The sequence below is a fragment of the Folsomia candida genome, unplaced genomic scaffold (genome assembly GCF_002217175.1).
Source record: "Folsomia candida strain VU population unplaced genomic scaffold, ASM221717v1 Fcan01_Sc001, whole genome shotgun sequence".
Lineage (NCBI taxonomy): Eukaryota > Metazoa > Arthropoda > Collembola > Entomobryomorpha > Isotomidae > Folsomia > Folsomia candida.
Window position 1 is genome coordinate 13,811,387 of NW_019091193.1, and position 10,805 is coordinate 13,822,191.

The 10,805-nt window shown below is 35.8% G+C and overlaps 2 protein-coding genes across 3 annotated transcripts; one reads left to right on the plus strand and one right to left on the minus strand.

The window, feature by feature from the left end:
• Window positions 1-1,424: 1,424 nt before the first annotated feature.
• Window positions 1,425-4,443, plus strand: LOC110861847 (mitochondrial uncoupling protein 2). Its single transcript, XM_022110985.2, has 10 exons — window positions 1,425-1,685; window positions 1,770-1,891; window positions 1,966-1,994; window positions 2,499-2,632; window positions 2,804-2,913; window positions 3,015-3,065; window positions 3,153-3,326; window positions 3,408-3,548; window positions 3,624-3,672; window positions 3,970-4,443. Exons 2-10 carry the CDS (start codon window positions 1,804-1,806, stop codon window positions 4,169-4,171), a joined length of 978 nt encoding a protein of 325 aa, XP_021966677.1. The 5' UTR covers window positions 1,425-1,685; window positions 1,770-1,803; the 3' UTR covers window positions 4,172-4,443.
• Window positions 4,444-4,702: 259 nt separating this feature from the next.
• On the minus strand, window positions 4,703-10,228 carry LOC110842803 (cytosolic carboxypeptidase 1). Of its 2 annotated transcripts, XM_035846941.1 has the most exons (20): window positions 10,008-10,228; window positions 9,448-9,874; window positions 9,266-9,345; window positions 9,066-9,141; window positions 8,788-8,967; window positions 8,455-8,592; window positions 8,232-8,363; window positions 7,151-8,156; window positions 6,844-7,069; window positions 6,606-6,762; window positions 6,318-6,494; window positions 6,169-6,221; window positions 5,958-6,098; window positions 5,706-5,887; window positions 5,528-5,615; window positions 5,405-5,456; window positions 5,196-5,308; window positions 5,024-5,115; window positions 4,872-4,956; window positions 4,703-4,809 (listed from the first exon to the last, which is right to left on the minus strand). In XM_035846941.1, exons 2-20 carry the CDS (start codon window positions 9,668-9,670, stop codon window positions 4,738-4,740), a joined length of 3,273 nt encoding a protein of 1,090 aa, XP_035702834.1. In that variant the 5' UTR covers window positions 9,671-9,874; window positions 10,008-10,228; the 3' UTR covers window positions 4,703-4,737. The 2 variants fall into 2 exon arrangements, with proteins under 2 accessions (XP_035702834.1, XP_035702835.1); XM_035846942.1 differs by lacking the exon at window positions 10,008-10,228 and having other exon boundaries at window positions 9,420-9,546.
• Between the last annotated feature and the right edge of the window lie 577 nt (window positions 10,229-10,805).

Consider the following 10,805-nt stretch of genomic DNA (forward strand, 5'->3'; position numbering starts at 1 on the left):
TCTTGAGCGTATTTTATTTATACATATATTTTCCGGTGTTTAATTATTGCACAGGAGAGTTAGGCAAGTATGTATACAGAGCCATTTCCGAAACTGGTAAATTTATTTAATTATTCGTACACATATATGCATTATTGAAAATGAGCATACATGCAACTGCAACTCAATTGCAATAAAGCACATAAGCACAAGTGTATGCACATATATAGACAAGTACAGATACGCTTAATTTAACGAATGTATATTTAAATGTTGATGATATCAACGAGTGAGCACGAAAGTCAGTAACTTTCCCATTGCTTTTCATCAGCATTGAAACCATTATCCCATTCGATTCTGTCTCACTACATAAAACAAAGTCCAAATCAAAGTCCATCAAAGTACATTAAACGAATTACATATTTAGGTTGTTGAAACAAGAAATTGGTAGTTTGGAGCTGGCGAGACATAATGAATAAATTACTCTGATTATCAAATTTTAAGCAAAAAGATGTCATTCAATTCTTCCTCATCCTCATCCTCGCTGTCATTGATGACGAAGTTTATATACACTGCTAAAAATGTGGTACGCAATGCAAGGTTCAAATTCAACGGACATGCAGTTCAATGTGTCATTGTAAAGAGGAGCTCAAAGTCCAAGAGACAAAGCGCACATGGACTTACCTTGTGGATTTGTGTGTGTAAATTATTATTCAGATGTTGCTAGATTGTATATGGACTTTGTTGTAGGCATTTTTTTAAAAATAACTTTGCGAGTAAAGTGTTCTCTGCTAGTGGTTGATGAAGTACAGAATAATGATGAATAAACAACTTGATGGTTTTCCATTTCAAATGAATCCAACTTTGCAAAAACAATTAAATTCGGATTTGCACCCTGCTCATAATTAAATAGTCCAGAGTTTATGCAATATTGCTAAGCAAACAACAATATCGATCGAGTTTCCTCTTCAACGGATGAGAATAACCGGTTTTATCCTGTCGTGTTTGTTCACATTTGCATTATTAGAGATTAGAGTGGAACACTGGAACAAAGTGGAACAGACTTTTAAAAATTTCCAAAATTTATCTGTTAATAACGTAAGATTTACACCATTTCATTAAAGGAACCAAAACTGATTCTAAACCTTAAATCATTAGCATACATACTACATAGTAAATACACGTTTATATATATGTAAAGCTAAACCTTTCTGTTCTGCTTCTCTCCTCAAGTGAGTTAACGTATGCAAGTGCTTAGGATCAAATTATGTTAAAGTTAAATATCTATATTGAGATGACCATCCATCCACACGGGCAATATGTAGGGCTTTGCATCTGCAGTATCTAATGGAATGGGAAGAATTGGACAAGTCCATAATACAATGATTAGAGGATGGATGGATGGATGGTAGAATTGGTCCTCGTGTATTTATTCTACAGGTTTCAGACTTCACAATTACCACATCGTCTTCAGCCTTTGACGCACAAACATAAAATGAGCTATCGGTCTCAATTACTTCACTTTTCTCTACTCCACCAATTGTGCTGGTGCCACATACTTCCTGCGAGGTGATTTTGGGGGCCGGTCGTTCAAAAGAACACATTTATATTTCCTCTTCCTCTAGTTTAAGTGTCCAATTATTAATAGACCAGAAAGTAGGTCAGAGCTCCGCCAATAAGTAATTATAAATCGCACTTTTTTAAGGGTAAGTTATCAAATACTCTTCATTGGAGTTGTTATATTGTAAAACTGACTGAGTTCAAATCAAGTTCATGGTTTGCATTTAAAGGTATCAGTTACAAGGACGTTCATATAAAGACGCAATGTCTGAAGGATTCGAAAAACTGTCAATTCCTGTGAAACTGCTGACGGCTGGATCCGCAGCATGTTTCGCAGATTTCATTTCATTTCGTAAGAAAATTTGATTTAAAAAATTCAATTTGAACTTTTTCTAATTACACACTTTGTATTAACCATTTATACAGCGCTGGACACGGCAAAAGTCCGTTTGCAAGTAAGTATTAGTTCTTGCATGTAAATGGATGTATAAGCTTATGCATGTACTACGTACTTAATTGATGCTGATGTTTGTGGACCATTCTTCTTCTGCGCATTATTTTTCTTGGTAGTATTATAGCAAATTGTTTACATGAATGGATATTAACGCCCCTTCTGGCATGAGTTTTTTATCGTAGCAAATTGCAAAGTCAGATTAAACGTGCCTACTTGGTTTTGCAATGGTTGAGAGTCTGCAATGTTATGAAATGCGTTTTTTATGTTCGTATTTTTATAGCATTCTGAGATTCCAGCTTCATTACATTAAACAAGTTGCGCTTACACACCGAAATATCAGTAATGTGGTCAGTTGTCAGAAAAGATGTGCAAATGAATGACAAATTCATAAAATGTATGGTCCAGTTGCGCTGAAGCTGTCATTGTCCGATTTATATTTAAATAATAATTACACCATCTGTATCTGGATTATATGACTAATAAAATTTTGAATGTCACTCTGTAGATCCAAGGTCAAGAAGGACAATCTTTGCGGCAACTACGAGCCCACACTGGAGAGCTGTATGCATTTTCAGACCCTGCCCACTACCGAGGCATTCTCGGCACGATATCAACAATATCTCGAGAAGAAGGTTTCAGGTCAGTTTATTTTAAACCTGGTCGAGGCTGATTTCACAATGCGGACCTTTCCTTGAAGTTGTTTACCACTCGAACAACTCTCTCTGTTCATGAGATTCAGCTTGATCCTTATGAAATCTTTGCAAAAGTAAACCAAATGTTTTTCATGCTCTATTATTGAATGAATTGCAGGAGTTTGTACAATGGACTTAATGCAGGGCTTCAGAGACAAATGTGCTTTGCTTCTGTTCGATTGGGGATGTACGAACCTGTGAAAACCAAATATCAAAAATGGTTAAATGGTACATACATAAAACCTGCTCTATTCTGATGCCCTTAATATGCAACAAAATGTATGTATGCGAATAACATATTTTGAAAAGTTTTTTACTGAAATTTTTAGTGGGAGAAAGTAAAGGGGGAGTGGTGGATGTCACGGCTCGTATCATGGCAGGTCAGTTTATTTTAAGCACCACTAAAATTTATTACGATGATTAATTTACATTTTATGGTAATTCAATTATAATTATAATCATAACAGGACTTACGACGGGGGCAATGGCTGTGATGGTTGCACAACCAACTGACATTGTCAAGGTTAGATTTCAAGCCCAGGTTAAACCCGATATTCAGCTCTGCCCACCTGCTCAACATGGCACCTGGAAGACTTATAAAACTATTTTTAGTCAAGAAGGATTGGCTGGACTTTGGCGAGGTGTGAGATTGCAGTATTTTTAACTTCTGTTTTATATGCATGCAAATTTTATATTTAACTGATTGTTTAACCTTTGAGCAGGAGCACTCCCTAACATGGGTCGTAATGCAATTGTAAACGTGGCAGAAATTGTATGCTATGACGTGGTCAAGGAGAAAATAATTAAGTCAGGACTGCTCGATGACAATATTCCATGCCATTTTACTTCTGCCGTTATTTCTGGTAATATAATTGATCCAGAGACTAATTTACAAGTATGAAACATTGGATTTAAAAGTCGTTAATTTATTTGTGCAGGATTTTGCGCTACCTTATGCGCATCGCCGATTGATGTGATAAAAACTCGGTACGTGAAATTAAAAATTCAGTTATCTACTTGTAGTTTAGTAAAAAAAATAGCTTATCAATGTCATCCTCAGAAAGGCGGAATAGAGTTTTTTTTAAATTCAGTGAAGGATGCATTCCGTTTCATACGGATAAGCGGAAAATGCAGTCCAACTTTTGGATTTCATTCGTCCACTATTTATCGTATTCAGTTCCAACTATTGGAATAAATTTTAACATACTTTATTTTATTGCATTTATTAACTACCATTATAACTTTTGAGTATATTTAAAATTTGGCTTATATATTATTTTTTAGGTATATGAACTCTGCCCCTGGAACCTACAAGGGAGCAATTGACTGTGGAATTCAGACCGTTATGCGAGAAGGACCTGCTGCATTTTACAAAGGGTTTATACCTTCTTTTTCGAGATTAGTATCATGGAATATTGTCATGTGGGTAACCTTTGAGCAAATTAAGATTCTAGTTGTGCAGAATTATCCGAAGAAAGACGAGTAAATTCTAGTCAGATTTCGGTACCTATTCGATTTAAATGGACACTTGTTAGTTACAAACGGATGACAGTGACTCGAACTCGGATTTCTTTTTTTATAACTTTAAGAAAGTAACTAATATATTTTGTACTGAGTGAGTGCGTGTATTTTTTGTCTTTGTCAATTAATCTTAAAATTCTACTGATCTGCTTCCAGATTTCCAATTTATGTTCTCATTAAAGCTGAGTTTATTTTCAAATATCTAAATAAAATAAATCTCATTCGCAAAAAACTGAACGTTTCAAAGTCTGTTTTTGCTGTTGTTACGTGTATGTGTTGTGTTTGGCAGTATATTTTTCAAGTTCAAGATCATTATGTCATTCAAAATCATTTGGAATCCATCAGGGCACATCTTTACGAAGATTTACTTTAGAAAAGAATTGGTTTGGTGACATGGAATTTCGACAGCAACATTTATGTGCACTCTCGCCAATCTGGAACGAGTCCAATTTTCACTGATACATACTATTTAAATGATGAAACAATGATGGGCTTATGCAAGCACAAATGGTCATCTTTATTTTTTATTGTTTATAATTCTAGACATGACTTGCACAAATCTTTGCCTATTTCTAATAAATGATTGGTCCCAAATGCTATTCCCTGTGACATAAAGAAAACCCAGTCAAAATAATTTGAAACTAATAATACGAGGAAAATATCACCTTAAATTGTCCTCGATCGAATCCGCAATATGAGCATTCTAAAGTGTAAGAGCGTGGTATTCGGTAATCTCTCCAAACCGCAACTCTAGAATCGTTTTTTTTATAAATATAATATAAAAGTTTAAAAATTGTAATAAATTAATTCGACAAACCTTGCCGTCGTTTCACGACTTTTTCTCACGTCATAGTTGCAATAGCTTAAGCAAAATGCTGAGGATATACGATCCATACTTTCTGGCAAAGACTTCAGACACGAAGAAAAGCAAGAGCATATTTCAACATATAATAATGACGATATTCAAATACATGAATGCATGTTTTTACCAATAAACATTTGCTGTCATCCAACTCCAACTTATCTTTATTCTGCCAAGACTTTGAAAAAGAGCAACCATAAAAGAAGCAGTTTTTTCTTCTGGAATGACCATGCAAATCACCTATAAGACAAAGCATGCACTTTTAAAGTCAAATCATTTAGGGTGATTTTAATAAATCTTTATTGTTTGTTAATGAGATATTAATGTTTAACTTACAGTATAAGGCTGGAGTCAGGTTCAAAATTTTGCAGCAATACTCAATCAGCATCTGCAACAATTCAGCTTAATACAATATGAAAACATGTGCAAAATAGAATATCTCGACATTAAAATAAGCACTTTTGTATGAAAAATTGTTGGGTGTAGAATTTCTGAAGGCATTTTCCAGCATCGATTCAGATCTTCAGAGGTCAATCCACACCGATGGCTACAAATTGTTTTTAATTATTAGTAATCATACATTTTGTTAGAAACAAATTTTCGAAACAAATTTTCAGCGAATAAATATATTTCCCACCATCCATTAATCACTCCTTCCACGTTAAGCATCGGTACGATTTTAAAAACATATTTCTTTAATAGAGCTTGTACATGAGACGTCTTGCCAAATAGAAGAAACTCCAAAATTCCTTTCATCACCCAATTTGCGTTAGATTCGCCAGGGTGTACTCGGGAAGTCAAGAAAATGATTTCACGGGTCTGAAAGTCAAATACATGTAAACTACAAAAATTCACCAAGTTGTTTTTTATGGAGCAGTTGAATCCTCACATTGACAGATCTTTCATCAAGCTGAGAAGTTATTGTTAATAATGGAACTTCATTCTTGTTTAGCGATTGACACAACGTGTCATATTTGACAATAATATCGTCCCTCGATTCAGAAGCTTTTAGCATGGCATTGAGCTCAACCTGTATAAAAAAACTTGTGAAGAATGCTTTAATGCATGGCACAAACCGTTAGACATTTAAGAATATGTACCATGAGACGAGTGTATGGGTAGGGCAAATGATAAGCGATATAAACAATGTCACCTTGTCAAAATTAAAAATAAATATTTTTATATTATGTAATAAAGTTGCCAGCAATAAATAATTTTCATAAACTTTTTAAAAAATGTCATGTCATACCTTTATGAGCAAAGCTTAAGCTGAAGGAGAGCGTGTGATACACTTTACTGCAATTTCTTTTTTTAGATGTCGCACATTTGTAACCGTTTTTGTAGTAGCAGATTGAGTGGCCGGATCTTTGCCAGCCTGCTTTTCCCTTTGTAGCATCCGTAACGGAATAATAAAGAGGCTGCATTCCTGCGTTGTGTAAATACGGAAACGTATGCATATTTACAAGATTAATGGATTGCATATGTGGTTTTTTGCTGGTCTAATTCCAATTAGTGATGTTATCAAAAAAAGACTTGCCGTAGTTGAAAAGTGAGTTGGTCTTTGTGCAATTTATTATGTTGAATGTGTACATCTTGTCATTGACGGTGTTGCTCACTTGGAAGTAGAACCACTGATTGTGATGACGGGAATTTACGTCAGACGTAATCAGTAGATCGTAGTCACGCTCTCCGACCTGAAAATTTTTAGTCGCCCAAAAAATTTCTAATTTGGAAAATTAATCTATGTATGAAATATGGAACCTTTCAAAAATTACCTGGATCGCTTTCCTTAAATTTCCACTTTCAAACCTGGATTCAAATTCTAAACCGAGTCTTTTGTTATAGTTGCCAATTTCTTTTTCATCTCTGTTTCGAAGAGGTTTTTGTTTCGCTGACGAATTTTCTTCCGTATTAGTGAGAAGACTATCCAATGAGTAAATCACTTTGGGCTTGAAAGATTCTCCTCCAACGGTCCGAGAAATGTATGATATTATTTTACTTCTGCGTTTGAAACATTCATTTACATACGTTTCTATAATACATTTCCATGCAGAAAATATGCTGGTACATGAAATCACGAACCTGAGCAATGCACGATCTGTAGTGGGGAGCATGTTCTCTACTGATTTTTGACTATACGCGAAAGCAAAATCTGGGTAAGGGATTTTGACAAATGGAGCCACGTGATTGATAGAGTTGGCCACAATGGAATATTGTCGTCGAAGTTCTGTGATTGATGTCCAGTAAACATATTCGCAGTCTTTATTGTCAGTAATCCAAGAGTATTTGTGTTCACTCCTTGGGATTCCTTTGGGTTTTGAAGTTTCATTCAAATTTTCATCAACCAACGACGCTAAAGACATTGCCATTGGAGTGCTCTTTGTTTCAGTGACCTTTCGGTGAAATAACCCATTTTTCGTCACTTCGAATTCAGTAAAAAATTTCTTATAACTGTCAAGTTTGCTATCCTGGGATGATATTGATTGTCTTTGCATGTTTGACGGCAGTGATTGCTGATGATCTCCAGTGGAGGATCTTCTCGTGGAGAGCTTCAATTTGCTTCGTACTTTTAGAGGTTCCATATCATCGTCGCTGCTTTGATTATCGTTATTTTTATCCTTGTCTCCTGAGTCATCTGAACTTGCAACATCGTCGTCAGACCCATTGTCGTCGGATTTGTCATCATCTTCATCGCCATCATCACTCCCTTCGTCATCACTACTGCTTCCACAATCTTGAACCTTCATAACTGCGTCGGGTACTTGAAAAACAATGGGACTCTCAACCTTATCCAAGGGAAGAATGTCTTTGTGATAGCAAGTTGCAACAAGTCCCGAAATCCGCATCAAAACCTCATCAAAACTTCGTTCGGACGGACAGGCATCACAAAACTTGCGAATTTGTAAAATTGCATCACATTTAATTATAGCTTTTCTCCCCGAGGGTGTTCGTGCGACGTGATTATAAGTGGAAATCAGAAACTTGCTCAGTCTTAAAAGTCCTTGACCTCTCCATAATTCCCAGTTGGAAAAAACTTGCATTACTTTGACCAATAGTCCCGCTTTTTGGAATCGTGTGGAATTCGTTTCTGATTAGGAAATATGAAAAAAGTAAATATTTAGTTGGATTTGTGTAGTATATTTTAAAGATCATACTTGCATACTTTTCTTGGTCAATTGAGAAAGAATGTCCATAATTATCAACAATTTCCCACCAGGAGTAGTTCCTACCAACGAAAATGATTTTCTTATCGTGGTCATCACACCTTCCTTGCCCAGTATTGATGCGGTATCATCTGACGATTACATAAGAATAAACTCTTTAATTTATTTAGACATTCAAAGGTCGCTAAGTTAAGACGGCGATTGACTGGGACAAAATCTTACCATTTTTTGAGAGTTGGCGTAGAATTTTTAAAAGCGGATAGTGAGATGCCGATTTGGCAAAGAAAATCTTCTTGTAGACCTCGCTATGAAAAAACTTGACCTTCAACATGTCTCGAACATGTCGAGCGAAACTGGAGTCTAAACCATGAAAAAAATACGTTATCAGGTTTTAAATCGTCTTTACAATTGCGTAAACCATTAATTTATAAATTAAATGACTCAAATCTTTTCATGGCACCTAGTAGGCAAACATACACAAAAACTATCATAAATCATAATGATGATGGTGCATATGTGCATACATACATGTTGATGTTTCAAAAGAGAATATACCGTTTGTAGCAATAGCAGAAAGGAACCACAGAAAATTGACGATTGTTGATTCTACGATTTCCATTTCTTCTGGAATTTTGCAGTTTGAACTATGGCGAAGTAAATCTTTCAAGATTTTGATGCTCTTGGGAAGATAATTCAATTCAATTCCTTGATTTATGATGGTCGCTCTTAGTTTACCTAGTCAAAAGTTTATTTATTTATCACTGATACGTATATAAATACGTGTGCATTATTATAAATCATGAGGACATTAAAGATGAGTAAATCCATCTTACCATGTTTCGGATTAACTAATTCTCTTAAGACTTTACTAATGGATTCTCGTTTTTTAGTCCCGATATTATTACCTTCCTGAAAAATATGTGTAAAATATATATGTATGTACATATTATAGCTGGAACAGTGTTAATTACCAAGAATAAATATGTATGCACATATTATTATAAAAATATATATGCTTATTCATATGTATTACCTCCATGTTTTGCAAGAGTATTTGAAGTCCTAATAAATCGTCAGCCACGTATCGCATCACTTGGTCCCGACATTTACCATCTTTTAGAAAATACCAAGAGCAAAATGCCATGAAATCCTCAAATGCATGTAAATTGAGAAATTCTTGAGGTTACATAAGAATTAAGAATAACAAATTCCTACCACCACTGGCAAGAATATCTGCAGTAGAGGACACGGTCCACATTATAATACTTTCCGAGTCTTGTTTGGGCACTTCCAAGTCCACTCGAGTCGTTGTAAAACAACTTTTCAGCAGCACGGACAACGAATCCCACCATTTAATTATGTCATCCATTCCCGTAGTTGAGTTAATTTCTGAAACACCATCTTCACAACTAATGACTGGCGAAGTGGAAAATTCCATTCCTCCAAATCAATTGTCTCAGTTGACGTTTTACTGAAATGATGCTACTTGAAACGTGACCAAAACAACACTGGCATTGACAGCAACCAGTGACAAGCTTTAGCCGTATTTACTTGCTCGCGTTGTTTGTATGTGTAGCAAACTGTAGTTGCATGAAAATCTTTCGAGTCCGGCGTGGGAGGAGGAGGATGTATTTTTCGAGATCTAAGAGTTAAGAGAACATAGATATCGTGCATATCTAGATACATACGAACACATGCATATGCATAATACCCACCAACACTGGAAGGTCAGTTAGTCGATACACACATTTGCACATATGCACCACAACACTTACCAGAAACTAGACGAAACCAGAACCAGGCCAAAGGGAAAAAGATTTGGCATCGGTACAATCCCCCAAAACAAAGAGTTTCCTGGTAAGAAGGATATCACTTGATCACACCAAATGAACTGCATGCATAAGAAAATATCCCCTAAGTCAACAAAATTTCTCTTTATTTGCATAACCACGACTAGTATGACCGAAATAGTATCGAAATACTTGCATGGTAAACTAAACAATACATGGAAATCTATCCTATGCTAAATCGGGATAACGTTGGCTTGAATATTTGCACCATCAAGAGTGGAAGCGTCTTGGTGACCAAACTGACCAGTTTAAAGTATTAAAACTGCTGCATAATTATATAAGCTCTAACAATGTGCGGAACAAGTAGGTTTTTCTACACAAAATCTATATAGCATCGCATCATCCGATGATGGAGAAAGGAAGTCCGAGTGTTTATTCAATAACAGAACTTTAGTCAGGCCCAGGCCACATCGTGATGACATATGGGAAACTCGCTCATTTATTCATGCCAAGTCCCCTAAACGACTCTATCCTTGCTCAATCAATATCAAACGTCTAAATATGCAATGCCTGAGCTGAACCAGCCCAACCGTTTCACAAACGCAGTTTCCATTATTTAGCGAAAGGCAGAGTGAGACTCGGATTCTGGTGGGTATCCACCACCACCGCTGACTGTCGTTGCCAGTGCCGTATGGTGGTCCGTCTCACTTCTCACTCTCTTCAAATTGTTTACCGGGATTATGAACCAACTCGTGTTGAGATGCTTTTCATCTCTTACACGAG